The 24169-nt window shown below is 37.6% G+C and overlaps 3 protein-coding genes and 1 pseudogene across 3 annotated transcripts in view; 3 read left to right on the top strand and 1 right to left on the bottom strand.

Moving 5' to 3' along the window:
* Window positions 1-4131, top strand: part of LOC107743375 (protein FAM69A-like) — a 28680-nt gene extending 24549 nt beyond the window's left edge. Inside the window, exons 3-5 of the mRNA XM_016556567.1 lie at window positions 1381-1488; window positions 1754-1930; window positions 3110-4131. Coding sequence (XP_016412053.1) covers window positions 1381-1488; window positions 1754-1930; window positions 3110-3604 — 780 coding nt within the window. The 3' untranslated portion in view covers window positions 3605-4131. The remainder of the gene's footprint in view (window positions 1-1380; window positions 1489-1753; window positions 1931-3109) is intronic.
* A 2091-nt stretch (window positions 4132-6222) lies between these two features.
* Window positions 6223-10882, bottom strand: LOC107743362 (60S ribosomal protein L5-like). Its single transcript, XM_016556540.1, has 8 exons — window positions 10781-10882; window positions 10287-10356; window positions 9441-9556; window positions 9207-9341; window positions 8920-9122; window positions 7138-7315; window positions 6786-6874; window positions 6223-6379 (listed from the first exon to the last, which is right to left on the bottom strand). Exons 1-8 carry the CDS (start codon window positions 10781-10783, stop codon window positions 6280-6282), a joined length of 894 nt encoding a protein of 297 aa, XP_016412026.1. The 5' UTR covers window positions 10784-10882; the 3' UTR covers window positions 6223-6279.
* A 702-nt stretch (window positions 10883-11584) lies between these two features.
* LOC107743374 (EVI5-like protein) lies at window positions 11585-20924 on the top strand (annotated as a pseudogene).
* Window positions 20925-20950: 26 nt separating this feature from the next.
* Window positions 20951-22183, top strand: LOC107743363 (ecotropic viral integration site 5 protein homolog). The gene is made up of 3 exons (XM_016556541.1): window positions 20951-21162; window positions 21744-21887; window positions 21979-22183. Exons 1-3 carry the CDS (start codon window positions 21004-21006, stop codon window positions 22144-22146), a joined length of 471 nt encoding a protein of 156 aa, XP_016412027.1. The 5' UTR covers window positions 20951-21003; the 3' UTR covers window positions 22147-22183.
* Window positions 22184-24169: the final 1986 nt, after the last annotated feature.

Below are 24169 nucleotides of genomic sequence, written 5' to 3'. Positions count from 1 at the left end.
GCTTGAGGTATTCGGCCAATCACAACGCATTGGATAGCTGGCCAATCAAGAGCACACCTCGCTTTTCAGACCGATGAGCTTTGTAAAAATCGACGCGTTTCAGAAAGGCGGGGCATAGAGGAGAAATAATAATGTACAGTATGTGGAAAATAATATTTTTTTTATTAGAGGTTTTATAAGAGGTTTTTTTAACCTTAAACCGCATAAACACATTTCATTACACCAAATACACCAAATAATGTTCTTTTTAGCAGCATCATATGACCCCTTTAAGGAAAAATAAAGTGAATTTCATGGGGCCCTAAATTAAACGTTGACTTGAAAGAATTTATGAAAAAAAACCAAGTTATATTTACATTCTCAAAGCATTTCCTTCCATAATAATGGTAAAAGAATATTGTGATAAATATTGCTGTGATATGGAAAAAAATATTGTCATAACATTTCTGGCCATATTACCCAGCCCTAATTTTAAATTTTATCATGAAAAGTGCTGAAAATTAAAATGAAAGAAAGTGTCAAATAAAAAAAATGAAAAATTAAATACAGATTAAATTATTTAATATGCACATACTGCATATAAACTTGTCTTGCTAAGATTTAAATCATAGAATAAATAAACCAAAAGGGTTCATTTAAAGGGAATTAATGAAATAAAGCAGCTGTCAGCTGTGATTGGACAGGGCAAAAATTGGGCTAGTTTTCATTCCTTTTGGGCGGGTTTTGAGTAAACTTTGGGCTGGAAATTTTTCTGAAACCTGGCAACCCTGTCAGTGTGTGCACAGGATGGATATTAGCAGATCGAATATAGATAGCGAGAGATGGCAGATAAAAAAAAAAGAGGAAAATTTCGGAGGAACAAAACTGAAGGGTAACGATCAGGCAAGAGGTAGGACCCGCATAAATATTGGAGCAGCTTTCCAGTGGAGGAGAGGACTCAAGGAGAGGGAAGGCCTGGAATCGGACGCCGAGGTGAGTTACGTTGATTTTTACGTTGAATTACCACACACATCGCTTTCACTTATTGATGACATCATACCTTCGGCCGGCAGGCATACCAGATTCCGCCATTGTTGCTGCCAGGGTTGTGTACGTACGTGTGGGGCGGAGTTATCAAAATAGGGGCGAGGTCCTGTTGGGGTACGGGCGTGCTTGTTTGGTGCTTTCAAATATCGTTTGGCAAAATTTGCTTAGTGCACCTTTAAATGAGATGGAAAATATATCCATATATTACCTAACCCCACAGCCCAATCTAATGGTAGTGTGGTGAAAATGTTTCTCCTTTATTTAAGCCATTACACAACATCTTAGTGTAACACTTACTTGATTGATGGAATGTCACTTACATTCTCATTGAAATGGACCTTCCCTTTCCAACAGTGTGAAAAATACAGCAAAGGTGTTATTGATGGCTCTGCCTGTAGCAGCCTGTGTGAAGAAAGCTCACTGTATTTTGGAAGGTGCCTCTCCACCAAACCAAACAATCAGGTTTGACACTAACACACTCAACCATAGGCCCTAAAACAGAATCCAATCCTGCTCCTGGAAGGCACCTTCAAGAAGAGTCTAGCACTAATTAAACTCACCTGAACTAGCTAAATAAAGTTCTTTAGAATTACTGGAAACATTCATGCAGGTGTGTTGAAGCTGAACTCTGAAAGAAGGAGGCCTCTCTATGAGGGATTGGACATCCCTAAAACCACATACATCTCAGTACTGTCATGATGACAGTGTGTTCCTCTGTTGCTCTCAGGTCTATACAGGCAGCTGGGGTGATCATGACAATGTCATCAAGTGTCAACTGAGTGACATCCTGCACTATGAGCTGGGAGAGGAGTTGGAGACAAAAAAAGAGGTTGCACTCTTTGACAAACCCACTCGAGGAACCTCTGTAGAGAAGTTCAAAGAGATGGTTGCCAGTCATTTGAAGGTTTGTAAACAAGTGTTTGTTTAGCCACTTCTCATGCCATTCCTGCTTGCAATCAAGGTTCTCACATTCTTGGAAAACCTGGAAGGATGAGGATGTTTTAAAAGTGTGATTTTTCTGTCAGATTAATAAAACCTTACAAGGTCATTGCTATAGTTAGTACATATTTTTTCTAGTTTATAACTATACTCAGTTCTAAAGTATCTATATTAAATTATTTTTAACCATGCTTATCCAGTCATTTCAAATAACTCATGGAAAAGTCATGTAAATTCATTGGTCAGGACTTGTGGGAATGCTTTTACTAAGGTATGCAGAAAAAAAAAAGCAGCAAAATGGAAAGTGTTGCTTGCCTCACTATTGTACTTTGTTTTTGAATCTTTGGTTTTGTTTCTGAAGTGTCAAATATGAACGGTGCTTGTGTCCATCTGAAACAAATGTTCTGAAAACACTTGTCAATTTGTGCTGGAGGCGAGCAGAAATTAGGTATACATTTATCTCTCTACTTGCTGTACATCAGTCACGCTTATCAGGAAATTAAGTGAGCACACTCTGTTTCAAGTGCCACCCTAAGCCCTCACGGTCTTCCTCTGTGTCCACACTTTTGTGAAGTAATGCAACTTTGACTAAGTCTGTAAGTTTTGATTAAGTACACGTCAAGGACACATAACTCAATGCTCATATGCACCCTTCTGAAACTTAAAATGGCGAATTAGCGAACATCCACACGTGGTGGCCATTGTAAGTCCACAGGACCACAAGTTCACTTGAAGTGTGCCATTTGGGGACTGGGCCTCACACAATTTGACCAACTCATTTAATCAATAGCTGTTCACTCCTACTATTTAGGATTATTGCGTATCTGCAGCGAACTGTACGGCTAGTCCAGCTTTTAAAAATGGACAGGTGTACACCAGAGTTTGAAAAACAGCATTCACATCTTTTTGTTTTTATCATCTCTATTGTGCTCAAGCTCATGTTATATTTATCATCTCTAACACAACTCAACCAGGCCTCGCCTCCTTATATTTTTTTGCTTATGCCTTGGGTGTGAATTATTTAAATGAGGGGTATTGTGACATGAACGCTCCCGGAAGAAAACTCAGGACTATTATCAAGGCATTTGAGGGAGTTTAGAAACAGTGCTTACTGATATAGAGAATAAATCCCTTTGGATTGGAGTATGTGCTTTATAACTCTGCAGATCTCGGCTTGCTGGAGCTTATAGAAGACATCTTCCATGGTACCTTTGGGAGCTTCTTAATGTGCGACATGAGAGCCAGTACTTTTGGTTACACCGATCGCCATGACCTCAGGCTGGTGGACGGGCGGCGCGTAGTAGCTGAGGAGGCCTTCAAACAGGCCATGATCCTTCAGCATTGCGAGGACGACGAGGACTGCGTCTACGGTGTGGACTGTAGGACTTTGTGCAACCGCGCAGAACACCGCTGCACGGCCGAGGTGGCTCAGCCCAACCTGGCCAGGGCTTGCGGAGCACTGAAGGATTACCTCCTACGAGGAGCTCCGGTCCATCTACAGGAAGAGCTGGAGAAGCAGCTGTACGCCTGCATGGCTCTCAAAGGTTCAGCCGAGCAGATGGAAATGGAGCACTCGCTCATTCTCAATAACCTCAAGACACTGCTATGGAAACAGATCTCACACACCAATGACTCCTGAAGAGAAATGAAGACGCACTGGTGACAACATTCAGATTCTTGAATGTCTTCTGAAGCACTTCAGGCCATTGTAAATCTGGCTGGAGATTAAAATGCTGGTAGCAACGCGGCTGGAAAATATGATGATGGCAATATTCACTGCTGCTTTGATACGTTTTAAGTTTTTTCACGACAAAGGTAGAATTAAAACCATGAGGAGGTCTTAAGGAGTAACGTTCACTTCTTAGTTTCGTGTTTTTTTTTGTTTTGTTTTCACACACAATTGATCAGTTGTCATGTTTATTTTACACTTCCTTCAGATGTTATGAAGGAGCAAATGACCCTTAATTTTGCATCCATTGTTGGATGTTAACATAGAAAGCTAAGGAATGCACTAGCCACTGACTGTGGTTGTGTAAGTCTCCTATTGTAATGTTTGTCACAAGAGCACAGCAAAAAGAGCCATAAAAGAGCCATTTTGAAATGGACATAATAATCAAATACCTTGATATGCATGTTGCCAGTGAGTGTGCATTTTTTAGTTCGATTATTGTGCTATAAGTTTATTTATATAGCACATTTCATACACAATGGTAATTCAAAGTGCTTTACATAAAAGAAATGAAAAAATAATAAAACAAATAATCACAACAATAAAACAAGGAATTTAAAACTTTGAAAATTATAAAAAAAATTGATTTAAGAGGTTTAAAATACATTTAAAACAGTTAAGAATAGAAAATGATTGAAAATATTGGCATATATTTTGTTTTTATTAAGTATATGTTTAAAATGTTTAAATTTTTCCATCTTTCCATGAATTATATTAGTGATCATTAAGAAAATACATCTTTTATATTTATTCAGAGGGGGTGTACTCATTTATGCTGTGCACTGTAACTGTAAATGTGCCAGAATTAGCCAAAAAGGCTATTTTTCATCTGTAGACCCTTGACAGAATGTTAAAAAGTCACCCTAAAAACAGAAACAGAGCATCTTACATATACACATCTACAAAGAAAAGGGAGTAAAAAGTAAAATACTGAAAAATTACAGATACATGAATGCACAATAAAAGTCACTACTAAAATACAAATATTAGTAGTTATCTAGACCAGTGTTTCCCAACCTTTTTTTAGCACCCTTTGGAAATTTTAACAAACTTTTAATTTTTACCAATTATCCAAATAATGTTTAGTCCTAGAAAGCTATTATCATCAGAACAGTGAGCATAACATAGCAGTTAGCAGATCAATGAATGAGAGTGCAGCCTTACCATCTAGTCTTCTAATTGTTGATGGGATGGAGTTCCATTCCCTTGCAGCTTTGACTGAGAATACAGATTGACTAAATTTACATCTTTTGAGAGGAATAATAGTCCCATCTTTCCCTACACCTTGTAGACCGGTGAGCAGTTGTTCTAATATTCACAAACTGTTTTAATGGTAAAGTCATGCTATGAATAGTCTTAAACAGTATACAAATATGTACATATTTGATCAGGTTATCCCAGCTTAGCAAATTATATTTTTTTAGTAGACGGATGGAAGATCATTGATGTACAACGTGAAAAGCAAAGGACCCAGAATAGATCCTTGTGGAACACCAGTGGATATACTTAGGGGGGCAGACTTATAATTCTGTATACTAACATACTGTGTGTGACCTGACAAGTATGATTCAATCCATCTTTAAGTATCTGGAGAAAAATTCAAACCTAATAATCAGTGCTCATTGTGGTCACCGAAGCTCATTAAGTATGAGCAGGTCAGCAATATGATCTGAGCCTGTCTCGAACAGTCACAGACAGATATTTTCAAATCTATTTGATATTATTGCTACATGATTTTGTAGTGTGTGTGTCTGTACGATGCAATGGCAACTGGCAAGGTGGAACTAATCCTGCCAACCACAGTCCAGATGGTATAAACGGAAAAATCTTGTAATCACTTGCATGAATATATGTGAGAAAATGTTTTTTTTCCCCCCACTGTTGGTCAGGACTGCTTCTTGACCAAATGTCTTGTACTTTGTGCACCTCATCAACATTGTGTTGTGTAGTATGCGGTCTGCTATGTCAAGATAACAAGAAAACTTGTTGTGTAGTGTTAACACCACAGCAATTCAGGTAGTCTTACAGTTCTGTTGTGTGAGCTTGCCCTTATTGATCTGAATGTTTACAAAAGTGAGTCTTGTAAATTATGCTGGTAGGCCCTTCTCAACCATGGAAGTTCAAAACATTTATCATTTTGGTTTGTTGGGTTACTAATTTGTACTTCTAACTGGCATGTCTGGTGAAAACCATTTTGATATGTTTTTTTATTTTTTTTTTTACTAAAAACAGTATGAAATGTTCATCAGTCAAGATTCTTGATGTACTTATGAATGAAGAGATTAAAAGGTGCTTGATCTTTTTTATCAATCATTTTTCAGTGGGATGATTCATGTCGTCAGACTGCTTCAGTTTTGTGTATTCATAAATCACTCTGCTGCTGATTAAGAGTTAAATAGAGATTTTTATAAGATTTGATTGCATGACTTTGCACATTTAAAGTGTTTCAAATAATATCCCAAATGCATATTCATTGTCAAATCAACATTTTCTCATCTTCTACTCTACCAAAGACCACAAACACACTATTCTTTCCAAATGATTTATTTGGAAGCTTTCTTTGAAGCAGTTGACACTTCATCTCTTTAGTCGTCTGCAGCAGCGTCCTGTGCCCGGAGGAAGCTGGCTTTTTTCTGGGCTACTCGGTCCTTCCTCTGGGCCAGAGTCAGCTTGGCACGGTTCCACCTAAATACACATATATTCATCAGTGATGAGAAAATAAACATCACATGTGGTCAGAATAGTGTAAAAAAAAAAAAAGTAAATATAAAATATAAGTAAATATAAGTAAATATCTGATATGCAAGTGTTATAAGTAGTAGCTACAGCATATTTGCATCATCTTAAGAATCACCATTGAGACCTTATGGGAAGACTCAAGACTCAAACCTTTATCTTTAGTCAACACCACTATTTGTTTTAAGAGCTACATGTCCAACTGTAATAAAAGAACATTTATACAGTTTTGCCATCAAAACTACAACTTGCCAACACTGTCAAGTTTCATGGCAATATCAATTCCATGACAGTCAGTAGGCAGAGCAACCCTTAGATTAAAATCTGAAGAAATGATAGAAGCCTGAAAATGCACCTCTTCTTCTTGACTTCTCTCTTGGGCTTCTTCTCATGAACTGGGTTCTCACGGATGGAAGCATGGGCCTTTTTGTACATCTCTTCAACCTGCAGGAACCAGATAACCATATAACAATAAGTGAAGGTAAAGCACAAGATTTACAATAAATGAAGAAAATATTTTCAAATATTAAACTGTATGCATCTGTTAATCTGCAATACAAATTAATGACATTTAGCCACCAGCATCATGCCACAAATAATGTGCAGCTATAAATGATACAGTATTTGATGGACATAATGACACTTTCTTGTATCACATCACCAAAAGCAAACAAATGTTGCCAGTAAAGTGATCCAGTGTTTCTTACAGAGTCCGGTGTGATGCCGTTCTTGATGAAGCGGGAGAACTGCTTCTTGTACTGCTCCTCGTCCTCCTCCATTAGATAGCTCATGTACTCTGACACATTCTGGCCCATGATGTGCTTCCTGTGCACCTCCGCGTTAAACTCCTTACTTTCAGAGTCGTAGCCTGGGAACCGTTTAGTGCTGAGAAAGAAAGCTGTAATGTCAACATTCCCATAACAATGACAAAGATGAGACATAAAAGCAAAAAATAAAGCAATCTCTGCAAAAGCTCAAAAAGCTAAAATAAGTAAGCTGCCTGCACAACATGCCTCATTTAGAAAAAAAAAAAAACAATTTCGATTTTTAGCTTCCAACAATTAAAACACGACAATCAAAATAAAACGATTATTGATTAATTTAAAGAGGTGCTTTTCACCCATCATTAAAAGCCCAAACTTAAAGTCCAAATCAAACGTCCCAGTCATAATATGTAGTCTCCTGCAGGACATGTTTGATATTAAAAAGAGTTATAAAAAGTAGACTAAGCCACAAAAGAGAACTTGCGCTGTTCCCCAGGCAGGACAAGTGAAGTAAAATTTGGGCCTTGAATATTCAAATAGACACAGTCGGTTGAACATAAACAGTTGGGAAAGAAATCCAATGTATGACAGTTAATTAGATTCAAGCATTCGGTCTTCATGACAGCAGCCTGCAATATACCTGCTGCCGTCTGTGTTGGAAAATCACTCACTGCTCTGGACTGAATAACTGTAGTAGCTTTAATATACTGCTAGATTAACTTGCATAAAAAAAATGTTTATTCTATTTGTTATTATTATTATTATTAATTATTATTAACATAGTACAATATTTTAATATAAATGCATATTTGCTGAATGTCAATGGTATATAATTTAAACGAAACAGCTTTCAATGCAAAAAGACTTAACTGAGTGCATGGTTGGTTAGTGTTTACTTCCTTTTTAGTCATGTTTGTAACAATTTTGCCAAATTTAAATGGCAAATGTGGCACAGAAACACTTCTGAAGGGACATTTCTGTATTTGTGAATAAAGAAATTGCTATATAAAGAATAAATCTATTTTTTCAAATTGAATCATTATCTAAATATTTTTTTCTAATTAAAAATGTAAAAATGTAAATTAAAGATCAATTTCACTGCAGTAATTGTTATTTACTATCCTATCCTACTACCAATGGTAGTGCAGACAGTGAATATGATCTACATTTAATTGATGTCAAAATGCCTATTCTGATTGAGATTTCTTCCTCTTCCTAATGAAACTAAACCTTAGGCCAGTGGTTCCCAACCCTGGTCCTGAAGGCACCCCAACACTGCACATTTTGCATGTCTCCTTTCTCTGACACACCAATTTCAGATCTTGGAGTCTCTACTAATGAGCTGATGACCTGAATCAGGTGTGATTGATTAAGGAGACATACAAAATGTGCAGTGTTGGGGTGCCTCCAGGACCAGGGTTGGGAACCACTGCTTTAGACTGTGTCAGGGCAGGGGGACGTCCGCCCCCGATGCGATTTTTCATTACACCAAATACACAAAATAATGTTCTTTTTAGCAGCATCATATGACCCCTTTAAGTATCCTTTTTTGGTGGTATTTTAGAGGTCATTAGTGACTTCAGGCCATCAGTACAGATAATATTTTTGTGGACAATATTTAATGTTTTTAAAAAGATTTTTTAAAGCACCCAAAATTCCTGAATCAATTGTCTAAGCACACAGTCTAAGCTTCGCAAACTGGGAAAATAAACTACATGTACTGACCTGTGAGGGATGGACAGTCCTCCATCCACTGCTCCTTTGAGAGCTCCAAACACTTTATTCCCTGTGGTGGTTCTGGCGAGTCCAGCATCCAGGTAGCATGTAAATGCCCCTGGCTGGCCATCAATGCTTTCCACATTAAATTCGTCGCCAGTTACCTCAACCTGACCTTCGTAAACGTTATCCAGACCAAACTTATTCAGCAGCTGTAAGCAGAAAGCAAGTCTTAGTATGATTATACTCTGAGATGTGAACGGTACCAGACATTCATAATTGATGAGGACATTTACCCTGCGTGCACACAGTAAACCGGTGCAGTAGGCGGCAGCATAGTTTGTCAGTCCAACAACAATGCCATACTTTGGCAACTCGTGAGAGTAAGCAGCGCAGACGATCGCGTCGCCTTCAATTTTGGCATATGCGATCTGAGAAAGATGCAAGTTCATCCTGATACATTCAGCAACACAATGGTAATTAATAACATTTCAGTAACGGTGGCAAAGATGACATGGCAGTAGTTGTACCTGGCAAACAATATCCCTGTTGGAGAGTCGAACGATCATCCTGTACTTCGGTGTGTTGTACTTGTTCTTGTCTTGAATGACAAGTCGCTTGCGGGCAAAGTAGTCAGTTTTTCCCTCTGAAATGGTCAATTATGTTAGTCAACTGTTGAAAAACCATTCTAAGCTGGCTTGCTGGTCCAAGAGGGGTTTTATCCACTTGAGACCATCTTACTGACCAGCTAAAAACCAGTATGGCCAGGCTGGCAGACCAGCATAGGTTGTTTTGAGAAGTTTTTACAGCAATAATATGGTCTTGTTTAGGGATCTGTGTCTTTGTGCATACGGACATCTGACTGCTAAGTAGTGATTGTGTTTTTCAGCAATGCTGTGCACCCTTAATTTACAGAGAAAAGAAGATCAGGGAAAAAGCTGTAGATGGAAAAATCTCCATCTACAGATCTCCAAAAAGTTCTTTGTGCATTTTTCTTTTTTTCTACTTGTTACTTTGCACTTTCTGTTAGAAAATGTTTATTTACTATTTATTCAGGTTTTTTAAGGTATCTAATATTTTGATACTTAATTTCCATGATCTAAATATTCTTAAAAAATTAAAGTTTGTTGTCATTTGGAAGTGTGTTGGCCTTCTTTGCATTATTATGCTGTTACATTATGAGTATATATTCAGTGGCATAAAACGGTATTTAAAATGACAATAATATCACTTATCGCAATTATTTCTGGGGCAATATATCGCACAACAAAAAGTTGTTATCGTGACAGGCCTAGCAATAATACACTCGGGTCATTTCATTGACAAATGAAAACATCCTTCAGTTAAGATAAAGGTAAGGAAACACCTCAACATACCTCGCCTCCTCCTGAACTTGACCTGGTATCTCTTGAAATACGCCTTGTTCTTAACCACCTTAACGAAGCCCTGCTCAAAAAAAACAAACAAAAAAAACTATTGTTAAACTGTTGACAAGCATGACTGTCTAAAACAACATATTCGGAAGCAATCTATGACACTCTTGGGTCACATATTGTCATAATCAAGTGATGCAATGCGCTACGTGACAGTAAACCTGTAACTGAATAAAGGAACAAACATCTAACCAGGGCAAACAAAAACGACTCCAGAGGGAGAAATGTTTATTTTATGCGCTTTCAGTGTCAATAAAATAATTACTTGAGTATTTAGAGAAAAATGTGCCACTGACGTTCACACAGCGACTGGTCTGATTGACTTAAATCTATAACCATCCCGTCGCTTCAAGTGTTCATCTTTAATGGAAATCGAGCTGAAATAGCGGGAGAGGAAACGTAATGAGTAGAACATTGTAGCTTGGTGACTTACTGACCATTTTGTGATCGTTTGTTCTCCTTTAGGTTGGGAGACTGAAGCCTTCAGACTCCGATACTGCTCCCGCTGCACTGTGAAAAGGAAGTTCATGCTGCGCTGCGACCAGAAAATCAAAGCACTCGGAGACAAAAGTGTGTGCTCCTCTAGCGTCCCGGAGGATAAACGGCAGCATATTCTAACGCATGAAACTTCATAGATAGATAGATAGATAGATTCAACTTCATTATTACAAATGTATAATTATTTATTTATTTAAATACACAGCATGCAAGTTTCAATAGAAATTACATTTAAGTATATTTCAGTGTACCATAAATTTAACAGTACACTTTAACCAAATTCCAAAAACACTAGAAGTAATTATGAAATAACAATGTCCAACTTAATTGGGCCAGAAAGTTAAGCTAATTGCATTTAATATAATCCATTTTCATTTAACTGCAATTAACATGCAGTTAAGTGTTAAACATTACATTTATTTGACACTTATATATTATTTTAAAGTATATTATTTCTTTAATACATCTTTTTAAAAGTATGCTAAAGTGTACTTCTTTTTCACAAGATTTTGTTTTTAACTTGCCTTAGGAAACCATAGTGAATTACAGCTATCTAAAGAAAAGAGGGGTTGGGGATTACCTTCCCTCAGAGATTATTATTTTGCAGCACAGATGGGAGTCGTAATATGCTGGTGTAACCCATTTTACGAGGCTCAATGGAAAAACAAGGAGCAGAAAATATTCTTGATTCCTCTACAGGCTGATAGTAATTTACAAGAATATATTAAGGTTGTTGATAATCCATGGGTAAAATGCACTCTTAATGTATGGAAATCTATTATTATAGAATATAAATTAAAAGGAGAAATTGTGCCTCTTAAATGGTGTGCATACGATTCTGAGTTTACACCAAACAGATTAGATACTCAATTTAAGGTCTGGAATGGATAAGGGGATAACAGTTTTATGTAATAGAATATAATATATTAACCAGCTTTGAAGCACTTAAAGAGAATTATTCACTAGAAACACAAGACTTCTACTTACAGATTCGACATTTTCTTAATATGAAGATGAAGAATGTGACTGAGACAAAAACAGGCTTAAAGGGGTCATATGATGTTTTGCATCGCGCCTCGTAAACATAAAACCATGTCTGCATTTGTGATCGGAGAAATGACGAACAACAAGTGCTACTCTACACTGCTCAAAACTCGTGTTTGAATCGTCAGTGGCAAATCCTTTAAATATAAAAAACGTACTTACAGTCTTTGAGTCAGAACAGCCGGCATTGTAGTCTACTCCTACTCTCCCAGGAAACAGTCCTCCATAAAATGTGCTGCACACATCTGAATATTTGGGTTGAAGTGTTCTGGAACAGTGTTGTAAATACAACTTAACCACTGATTTCTAGTCATGTCCATTTTTGGAAGACCAAACAAAATAGTTTCACTTTCACAACGAAACAGCGTCACACACGGTGGCCTAGAGGACGCAGAGGCCGGGGGCTAGAGTGAGGAACGGCCGGAGGGTTAGAGTGAGTAGAGGCGGGTGGGCTTGAGAACGGTGCGGCCGGTGATTTCGACGAAGGAGCGTCCGGAAGGACATGTGATGACTCCGTTACAGATTTTTACACTTTACAGATCTTCTTTATGCACCAAGAGCTTGTAATACTCCAAAGAGAAAGGACAAATTGAAATCGCATCATATGACCCCTTTAATAGAATTGTTTAGAAAAGCATATACAGTAAATCTTTATTTATTATAGACATATACAAATGTCTGTTAAATCTTAAAACACACACGACTTCTTATATCAAAACAAAATGGGAGAAGGAAGGAGAATTAATTATAACAGAGGAGGAATGGGAAATAATATGGAGGTATCAATGGAAATGCTCCAAGGCACAGAAATGGAGGGAGTTTGGTTGGAAAATCTTGATAAGATATTTCATTACGCCTTCTCAGAAATCACACCACGGTAGTAATTTTCTCTGTAGAGAAAATGCGGAAACCAAAATGCAAATCATTACCACATTTTCTGGGACTGCTCTGTTATTAAGGGCTATTGGAGAGGAATACTGCCCTACAAGATATCTTTAAATGTATGATACCCTTTGATAGTAAAATCTTATTTTTTGGAAACATACTCCAGGAATGGTTTAAAGGAGATAAATACCTAATGAATATACTGTTGGTGGCTGTTAAAAAGAGTTTTACCAAAAAAAATTTGTCACAGGAGAGTTCAACCTTAAATGCATGGATGGAAATTACAATGGACATTTATAAAATGGAGAAAATAACAGCATTTGTAAATCACAAATTGTAAATGTGAGTGTAATGTGCTTACATATGAATGTATTCAGATATATAATGTCTGACGTGCATTTGATGGAAGTGTAATGTTATTTGAGAAGAAGTAAATAAAAAAGGAAACCATAGTGAAACGCACTTATTCTTATTCGTATTAAGTATTATTCTTATATCGTATTAAGTATTAACAAGTTGCAACTAACAATACCAATAATCAACAATATACAATAACACAGTACACACTAATAATAAATACATATGAGGGGCTAAATGCAGCCTAAATAGACAATAAAACAAATGAACATGCATTAGTAAACGATTGTTTAGTATTTTAACAGCAAATGTCACAGTTTGTAAAATGTTTAAATGAGTAGTGTGAAATGTGGTGTGAAAATGTTCATATAGTGTTGCAAACAAACCATAACTACAGTGTGAACTTCCTTAAAATAGGGTGGGACTAGATGCCACTTAACCTAATGTTGACACACAGTTCTGTTTACCCTAAAACTTCCTTTCTGCATATAGCTTCTCTGTCAAAGCTTCTCTCACTGGATGAGATTAACAATGTAGCAGATTCCCTTGGAAGGTAAACAGGATGAAGTCCCCAAGTTAAATGTTATCTCTGGGCCCATATTTGTCAGCTAAAAATTATAAAAAGTTGTAAGAGGAAGTTGTTCACTCAGTCAGGTCACTTTAAAAACAAGCTCCTGAGTCACTGGCAGAGCTGTTATTTTGAGGAACTTTGACCAGCATGTAAGACTGCTATAAAGCGACATGTGATTCTTTTGTCGTTTTGTTGTCGTTCCCCCCCCCCTGCGGTATGTAAGAACCAGGTGTGACAGCTAATTTCACTGGAACAAGTTTGACAGCCAAAAGATTTTGTGGAGACATTTGCACCTCCAAATACCAAGAATCCTGCACACTGGTAAGAAATCCCAGTTTTCACTATTATGAGGCCAATGATCCTGATATAAATGTCATAAAATATGATAAACAGTCTAGATGTGATATGAAAAAAGCAATGCACTTATATGGTATGTTATATATCATCTTCACATATACATAGAAACTAATATATAAACAATTCACTAGAAATGTTTTTTTTATTGGTCTTATGGAGTATTCTAATTTGTTGAGATAGTGAGTTGGTGGGTTTTTGTTAAATGTGAGCCAAAATCATCACAATTAAAAGAAAGACAGACTTAAACTACTTCAGTCTGTGTGCATTGAATTTATTTAATACACGAGTTTCACAATTTCAGTTGAATTACTGAAATAAATGAACTTTTCCACGACATTCTAATTTATTGAGATGCACCTGTATGTGTGTGTGTGTCTGTATGTATTTTGTGTGTTTCTGTCATTTAATGTTTTAGCTCATTGGAGAGAATTACTCAGTTTCTAAGACATCCTGCTTTGCTTTGAGTGTTACATATGGACTCTTTGACTGTATCATCTCTGTCTCCCTCAACGGGATCTCAGCTCAGTGTGGATGAGATGAAGTTACTTGCTAAACTAAAGGAACAGAACAGGTCACTTCTTCACACCCATACCACACTGTTTCCTAGAAACAACAACTTAAACTAAAAAGTTGCACATTACATTACTGATACATCTCTGTTTCCACACTGTGTGCCCAACTTGTTTTCTATAGGTTTAAGATTAGACAACATAATTTCTTTCTTTCTATTGGCATTCTGCATCAAACAAACATTTTTATCAGAAGTTTTTTAAATGCTGTGTGTGTGTGTGTGTGTGTGTGTGTGTGTGTGTGTATTCACACACATTCATGTTTATCAAACATCTCAAAATAGTGCTTACTAAAAGTATGCTATTTATTTGTCTGTTTATTTATTTGTTTATTTTTTATTGCCATTCAACATGAAACATTATTAGATGCATTTTAAATGCTGATCATGTTGATCATACATCTCAAAACAGAACTGATCAAAAGTATATTTATTTGTTTGTTTTTATTGACATTCAGCATCAAACTTTCTATCAAAAAAAAAATTAAAGACTGCATGTATATATCATATATTCAGGTTTATCTTACATCTCAAAATATACTTATCAAAAGTATGCTATTTATTTATTTGTTTGTTTTTTTGTTTAATTTATTTTATTGACATTTAGCATCAAACCAACATTATTATATATATTACAAATACTTTATGTATATTTAATATATTCATGTTTATCATGCATTTCAAAATAGTACTTATCAAAATAATGCTATTATTTATTTATTCATTCATTCAATCGTTTGTTTAATTTATTTTCATATACATTCAGAACAAACATTAGATGTATTTCAAATACTCTTTGTATACATTATTACATTTTTTGTATATACGTTTTATATAAATTGACAGCTTAAATACTCACTTCATTTGGATTATTGTAAAGAATTAAGGTTTTTATAAATGGCAAGGATTAAGTCATTCATCCCTAATAATTAATCACTCAGTTCTATTTGGTGTATGAAATTGAGAAGTACACATCATATCTACATTCCTAAATGGGCTGTTTTCCTCAACAGACTGCTAGAGACTGACAGTAAGTCTCTGTACTCTGTGAATGGGGTCCTGCGAAGTCCGACCTCACCCAAAACCCTCTCTTTTGAGGATGGCTTATGGGGTAATGTCCCATGTAAAGAATGGGACGATTGGCGAAAGAGAAAAGTGGGACAGATCAAGGTAATCAACTTATCGATCCACCAGTTTCATGTCATGATTTCAGTCTCTTCACTCAGTTTGCCTTACCTTTCTTCCTTCAGGTGCTGATTAGGAGGGGTGTCCTTGATCACCTGCTGGCCGTTGTGTGGCAGCTGTTGTGTGACGCTCAGAATGTTGATGTGCGGCAGAAGTACTCAGATCTACTGAAGAGCTCGTCTCCCTCTGAGAAGCTGATACTCAGAGACCTGACACGTATCCTCCCTCAACACCAGCTCTTTCACAACAAGGTCGCTACGTGCCAGAAACCACTGTTTAATGTGCTGAAGGTTAGATGACAGAGAATCTCTATCTGTGATCATACAGAAAAAAAAATACGAATTATGCATTTTAGGAGTATAGATAACACAATGCGGCTTTAATTGCAGGCTTACTCAATCTTGATTGGCTACTGCCAGGGAAGTGTGTTTAATGTAGGTCTATTGCTCACACAGGTAATTAATTGCTTTTTTAATTGAAATTATATAGTTACAAATTATAGTAGCTAGTACTAGTCAATGAATTGAGATGATCACCTTTTAGATGGCTGAAGAGGAGGCCTTCTACATTTTTGTGAGGCTAATGAAGGACTTCAGAATATACGCATATACGCAACATATTAGATCTGTATAGATCTAATATGATTTAACTCAGCTGCTGCATTTACCAGTTTGACGCTATGATTAAGGTAAACAATTATAATTCTACTCTATTTAAAAGCACATGGATTATTTATAAAATGTCCTTTCCAAAAACCCTGAGCTGAGTAAGCCACATAAAGCCTGTTACAAATGATCTGCTGAAGTATCTTTCCATTTCCTGCTAAATGTCTGATTTCTGAGAATTCCACATTTGACAAGAACTTTGTTGTAGATGTCCAGATTTGGTGTTTTGTAAATAGGGGATAGTGGGATAAAGCTATGTCACTTTTATTTACCTACTATGTTGTCCTCTACGCAATGAGAAATTAGAAAAAACTTGTCTAAATGATTTCTAATTCATATATTTATATTTTCATTACATGTCATTACTCCAGTCTTCAATGTCACATAATCCTTCTGAAGGATCATTCTAATATTTTGATTTAGTACTAAAAAACATTTTGTATTATTATCAATGTTGAAAACATTTGTGCTGCTTAATATTTTCCTTGAAAATGTGATAACAATTTTTTCATGATTCTTTGATGAACAGAAAATTTAAAGAATGCTCCAGTTACTAACGTAACCTCGGTTCCCTGAGATGAGGGTACGAGCGTTGCGTATACACGCTTTATGTGGGAAACTCCTGTTTACTCTGATACTGAAGCCTGATTTGTTCATGTTCTTGTACCTGCACAACCAAATGGCGCTTCAACCCGCCAAAAGGGGAGGAGCCAACTACTATATAAGTCGGCTCAGAGCGCTATCCTTGAGAATCTTTCGACTGTCAGCGACAGCCATCAACTCGTGTGCAGACTTATAGCATGCCAGCTTACGCAACGCTTGTTCCTTTATCTCAGGGAACCAAGGCTACATTAGTAACCGGAGCATTCCCTTTTGAATGGTCTCTCCTGTTGCGTATACACGCTTATGGGGAACGCATCCAATAGTGCCGTGCTATAAGTAAATGCAGAACTAAGTCACTCTGCATGCCCAGCCCTGGAGCGCCCGAAACGAGGGCCCCTAAGAAGCATGAGCAAAGAATGAGCCCCAAGCTAGCCTGCTGGGGACTACATAGCAAAATCTTTTCCACTCATTAGATTAGGTGGGAGCGCCCGAAACGAGGGCCCCTAAGAAGCATGAGCAAAGAATGAGCCCCAAGCTAGCCTGCTACATAGCAAAATCTTTTCCACTCATTAGATTAGGTTAATTTAAGCAGACAAGATCATGCCTGAAGGGCAGGGACATCTAAATTATAAAACCTTGTAAAGGTTGACAGCAACGACCAGCTGGCAGCCGCACAGATGTCATCAATAGATATCCCACTGGACAACGCCCAGGAGGAGGCCATCCCTCGAGTGGAGTGGGCCCTCACCCCAATAGGGCATTTCAAGCCCTCTGTGGCATAAGCCAGGGCTATAGCATCGACTGTCCAACGAGATAGTCATTGCTTCGTAACATTGCAGCCCTTTAAAACGGCCTCCGATTCCCGAAATGGGCCAGAGTGCTCAACGTACACTCTAAGAGCCCTAACTGGGCAGAGTGGATAGGGACCCTGCTTGTCTTCTGTACTAGGAAGAGCTAGAAGGGTAATAACCTGTGCTCTGAACAGGGTTGAGAGCACCTTAGGCACATAGCCGTGTCTTGGTTTGAGGATGACTTTACAGTTGTTAGGCCCAAACTCAAGGCATGAAGCACAGACCAGATCATTTGAACCGATTGGGGATGTAGTCTCCATTCTCTTGGTGCTACTTTGCCCCTGGACAGCATGTCCGCTCCTTGGTTCAGTCTGTCCGGCACATGAACTGCTCTTAGCGAGAGGAGATAGCGATGTGCCCATAAAAGGAGGCATCACGCCATCCTGTAAAAGGAGTGTGACCTGAGACCGCCGTGTTGATTTATGAAGGCTAAGACCGTCAAGTGGTCCGAGCGGACCAGGCTGGTAGGAAGGCTTTCAGGGCCAGAGAAACCGCCATCATTTCAAGGCAGCTGATGTGCAAGCATTGCTCCAGGTGTAACCAGGAGCCAAACGCCGGTCTGCCCTTGTACAGTGCTTCCCAACCTGTGTTGGCGGCATCTGTCTTGACTACCTTCCTCCTGGAGGTCAGCCCCAGCGACGCCTGACTGAAACAAGCGAGAATTGCTCCAAGGGTTCACAGCTTTGATGCAGCAGTGGGTTACCCTGAGACGAAGATGCCCCAGGCACCAAGCGTGGGACAGTACATGGGCTTTGAGCCAAAATTGAAGGGGACACATGCAGAGCAGGCCCAGAGGAATCACAGAGGAGGCGGGCGACATAAGACCGAGCATCCTCTAAAAAACTCTGAGGGGATGCAAAGTCCCTCATTTGAATGACGCCGCTAGCCGCTGAACCATCAGAGAGCGTTCTGGCGAATCGATCACTGTCCCCCATGATTTGCTGGCTGGGAGACAGAGAGCTTTTGGCTAAATTGATTTTTAGCCCAAGCCGCTCCAGATGGCTAAGTAGCAGTGACCTGTGAGCGATAAGTTCCTGTTCTGACCTGGTGAGCAAAAGCCAGTCGTCGAGGTAATTCATGATACAGATCTGCCTCAGAGGGGAAAGAGCCACGTCCACGCACTTTGTGAAAGTGTGTGGGGCCAGGGACAGTCCGAATGGAAGGACTGTATATTGATAAGCCACCCCCTCGAATGCGAATCTCAAGAATGGTCTGTGATGAGGGGCTATCTGGATGTGAAAGTAAGCATCTTTCATATCCACTGATAAAAACCAGTCCTAAGGGCAAATATGCATGAGGATTTGTTTCAAAGTTAGCATCTTGAACAGCCATTTCATAAGCGTTTTCATACAGTTTAGATGCCTGAGATCGAGAATGGGCCTGAGCCCACCATAAGCATGTATACACAACGGGAGAGACAGTTCGAAAGGGAACAGTATTTAACTATTAAATTCTTTTTAAAAAATGATCATAAAAAATGACTGACCCACTGACCTTTTGAACTGATCCTTTTGAATTGCATTGTATATAATATATTATTTAAAATTATTATTATTATTATTATTTAAAAATGTCCTTGGACATAAAATGTTGTTAATTAAAAATGCTTACAAAGACATTGTCACATGACAAAAACGGTACACAGTTTTGTAGCTAAAGGGGGCGACACATCTTACCCCACTCTCACCTAGAGATCTGTTGTCTGATAATATTTTTCTCTTTCTCATAGGATCAACTTCCTGAGCTTCATTCCCACTTCCAGACTCATGGTTTCCACACCTCTATGTTCTCCTCCTCTTGGTTTCCCAACATCCTCCTCTCATCTTTGCCGATCAGAGCTGCCATTAGGATTTTTGATATCTTCATGTGTGAGGCACAATTAATCGCATCACTGCATCTCATCATAACCCATCACTTCATGTCATGTAATTTCTATGTAAAATGTATAGATAATAAATATAAGATAAGATAAGAAATAACTAGCCAGTGATGTTTTAGTATTATATATATTCTATTATAGCGTTTATCCATGTTTTGAATTAGCTTTTATTTTTATATTTTCAGTTTTAGTAGTTTTGTTTCGTATTTTCTATATTTGTATTTAACTTTATTTTATTTCAGATTTAGTTTAACGTGAATTTTAAGTTACAGTCTGTAACAGTAATTTTAGTATTTAATCTTATTTATTTCTATCAGTTAGTTGCAGAGTTTAGATTTAAGTTTTCTTTTTTTAAATTTAAATTTTTCATCTAATATTTTATTTAATTTTATTTTCAATTACAGAAAACCTTTTAATAGGTTAATAATAATAACAACACAGCCGCCAGTATCTAAATATTATAGTTTGATTGACAATATCAGTGATTATATTCATGTATTTGTAGGGTTTGGAGATCGTGTTTTCCGGGCTGGTTTGGCTATACTTCAAATGAAGCAGACAGAACTCATTAAGCTTGATGTAGAGGGAATGATGAACGTAATGGAGCACCTCAATGAAACTAAATTTTTGTTTAGTTTTTTTCCACTTGCTAGCTTTAAGGATTTTTAAATGTTTTTGTATGTCTTTGAAATACTGCCACTTTGAGTGATTCTGTTGTTTTCAGTGCTTGGAGAATCTAGAGTCATGGGATTCAGATCCTGATGGAATGAGTGAAGCAGCATATCAAATAAAATACAACCCCAGCAGAATGAAACAGTATGTGCTTTTCCTTCCATTTTTTTCTTGTTTCCATGTTTGCATATCCAATTGTCTATAGAAACAAAATGATTTGTTGTATTTGTTTTAGATTGAGACAAGAATATGCATCTATCAAGACAAAAAAGCTGGAGGAGCAGCAGTGCTTGTTTGTTTCTCTTCATATAATATTTCTCAACAGTACAGAAAAATCGGTCTTGAAGGTTATGAATCAATACCCAAGCCATTTTCAGCCACTGCAAATGCTTAGTTTGGTCTCTTGCCTTATCTTAAGGGACTTTCCTCAGAGAATAAACATTTAAAGCAGAGGCTTGCCTTACTGGAGAAGGTAAGTGTATTGCAGTGCCTTTATGTTCATGTTAATACATTTTTTCTAAAGATATGTTCATGCTCTTACTCCCACATGTGCCGGCCTACCAGCGGTGCTCAGAAAAACTGGTGTCACAGCTGAAGAAAGAGCTGGAGAAAACTCAGCTAAACACAGCCAGGTCACAAAGCGCTTTAAAAGAGTTGCAGGCAAACATCTTGCAGATAGAAAAGGTCAACATGAAGTCAAATCTTCCATGCAAACTTGTTTTAAATACATTAATATGAAGCATTAAGCACAGTCTTAGAGTGCTGCAGTGATGACCTAATTTTGTAGATCATCGCAAAAGTTAGCATTACCCTGGTTTCCGCAACAAAAAAAGTCAGTAGGACTTTTCCATTGGCTTTTGGATTACTGCAGAAAATAAGCTTTGTGACCAATTCAAGTTTATGATTATTACACATTTTTTTAATCATGATAGTCTTCACAAATGAACACACCTATAATGGATTTTGAAACCTAAATAAAATCGGCAGAAGTAAAAAGCTAAATGTCACCATCACTAAACTTTTTCGGCCTTTATTTAAAAAAAAAAAAAATCCCTGAGAGGTTGGGTTAGAATAGTTTTCAAATCCATGATTGACTTCAGGACGATGGAACCGGAAGTACTAAAATGCTAACCCTTTTCCAGGTTTTGGCCTACAAAAATAGGTCATCCTTGCAGCAGTTTATTCATAATAAATATTCATGCTGATGTTTAGACAAGTTTGGGATTACTTCAGTAATCAAAAATGTGTGTGTGTCTCTGTTGTAGAGCAGCGCTGTTCCTAATGAGGACAGTGTGATGTATCTGCAGACAGAGCTGATCAGCTGTAGATTGCAGGAAGCAGAGGCACTTACCGGTACTGAACTCAAAGTGCAAAAACAACACATTAAAGACCTCGAGGAGAAATGGCAGGTAACTTTAGATGGGGTTAGAGAAAAGAAGATATAAAGTGTTCTACATACCGTAAGTAAGGGTTATCAAAACCTCACCGTCTCTCTCCCAGAGGCAGCAGGTGCATTGTGGAGGTCAGCAGAAGGTCAGCAGCGCACAGAATGAACTGCAGGTGGAGCTGTTAAGCACAAGACTGAAGGAAATACTCACTCAAGCCGCGCTCAAAGAGAGCCGCCACAGACTGATGAAGTTGCAGACAGAGGTTAAGACCCGCAGCTGATAATATCTGCTGGTTTACATCTTTATGCACTGCAGTATGAGGGACAGAAGATAAATGAACGCGTAGTTCTGGTCGATTACTCCTGGAACTGGTTTTAAGTAAAAATTTGACACTTAAATACGCTATAATATTAAGTGCATTTAATATATCATTTATATTTACTGTATATATGATATTATATAAATATATAACAACCTATGACACTCTTGCATTGGCACGCGCCACGGGGATAATCACTGGGACGTGAACAACGAAAGAGTAGCCTAGATAAAATTTGAGTCTCTCCAATAAACCAAGAAACGTCTCTCTCTCACTTGCATACAGATCTGCATGTTGAGATAATCCTTCCTCAGAAGCTATAAATACCATTAAAGTGTGGGAATTAAACCGCGCTAGTGGCGCTGCTTGAACAAACCATTGGTGCGCGCCGCTGAGGACACGACGCCGATCAAGGCAGCAGCGCTGTGAATCGCGCAATCCGTTTCGCTTCAGTCGTGCTGCGTGATGGAGAGGATGACGGCTCACAATCTTTCTGCTGTAGGCCTATTTGTTGTCTTTATCTTTCCGAAATAAAAGAAAAGAAATTGCCGCATTCAGTCTTTGAGATTTTAAACTTTTGTTAACATTAAACTTTTTAACTTTAACAGCCAGTAATTCGAAAAAATGCAAGCATCCAATCAGACTTATTTATGATACTGACCTTCATTTCATAGGCCTACTTCCGTGATTCCGTGATGTTTTCAACATTAGATAAAAACAATATACAGATAAAATTTATGTGTTTGGTCAGTTTTCATTATCAGTAGCTCCAGTTTAGACGATCACATGGAGTTTTTGCTTCAAAGTAATGGTGGGCAGAAACAACGGCAGAAATAGGCTAAATAGGCGCCTATGTTTTTAACTGCAATCTAAAAAATGCTGGGTTAAATACAACCCAGCCCTGGGTAAAATATGGACAAACCCAGCGGTTGGGTTAAATGTTTAACCCAACCTTCTGGGTAGTAACCCAAATGCTGGGTCAAAACAACCCAATTGTCCATATTTTACCCGACGCTAGGTTGTATTTAACCCAGCATTTTTTAGAGTGTGGGTCACAGTGGAAATCCTATGCAAAGTCTAACTTAAATCTGAAAATACATAAATGTTTAGGTTTTTAAAAAGTTTAAAACATTATTGTAAAAAAAAAAAAAGAAAAAATTATGAAAAAACTAATAAAAAATATTTAAGAATTTCTACCGAATAACCAACTTTGTGATTGATCGTTATGCTGGAATAACATGGACTCTATAATAAGTCTCAAATGTGAAATGTGTTAATTAGTTTCCTATTCATTTACTAACGTTTATGAACTTTTATATTGAAATCAATGTTACTTGCCATTTCCATAATTATTATTGAAATGTACTTTATTAGTGAAAATGGTTTCATCGTAAAAGTAAATCTTACACCAATTTTTCCAGCGTGCGTAGGCTATATGCTGGGATTCATTATTCACAATGATTAACTAGGAAAAATGGGGCCTCACTTGCTGATCCATGTTATTTAATATTAAATAATATGTATTATACAACAGTTCGTTCTGGTTCTCAAATCTGATTGGTTGAGAACCGTGAGATATTGTACTGGTATCGCTACAGGAACGCCCTTTCACAATTTTGTATCACTCCGCTTGTTCTAGCCGGGTCTATGTTTTTTTTTTTTTATTATTCACTGAGCTAATCGTAGAGTACGTTAGTTAATATAAGAAGAAACGTCTAGCTTCGCGGTCTCTCTCTCTCTCATTTGGATGCACGTCTTGCCGCATTGTTTCTCTCTTATAACCTCATTAATTCTCAGTAATAACCTAACTGAAGCAGCACATGCCCTTGATACGAATTCTAAAAGTGACGCATGTTTAACTGTCAACTTGAGCTTTGAATCCGTGGCGGAAGAAAGTAGTTCCGCACAAAAGAGGGTTTTATTAGGCACTCCGTTGTTTCTTGTTTAATTACACACATGTTCCGTCGAACTGTTGTATAAACGC

Source organism: Sinocyclocheilus rhinocerous, unplaced genomic scaffold, assembly GCF_001515625.1.
Source record: "Sinocyclocheilus rhinocerous isolate Xijiao unplaced genomic scaffold, SAMN03320098_v1.1 scaffold1458, whole genome shotgun sequence".
NCBI classification, from domain to species: Eukaryota; Metazoa; Chordata; class Actinopteri; order Cypriniformes; family Cyprinidae; genus Sinocyclocheilus; species Sinocyclocheilus rhinocerous.
This window is presented reverse-complemented; position numbering and strand designations above follow the sequence as displayed.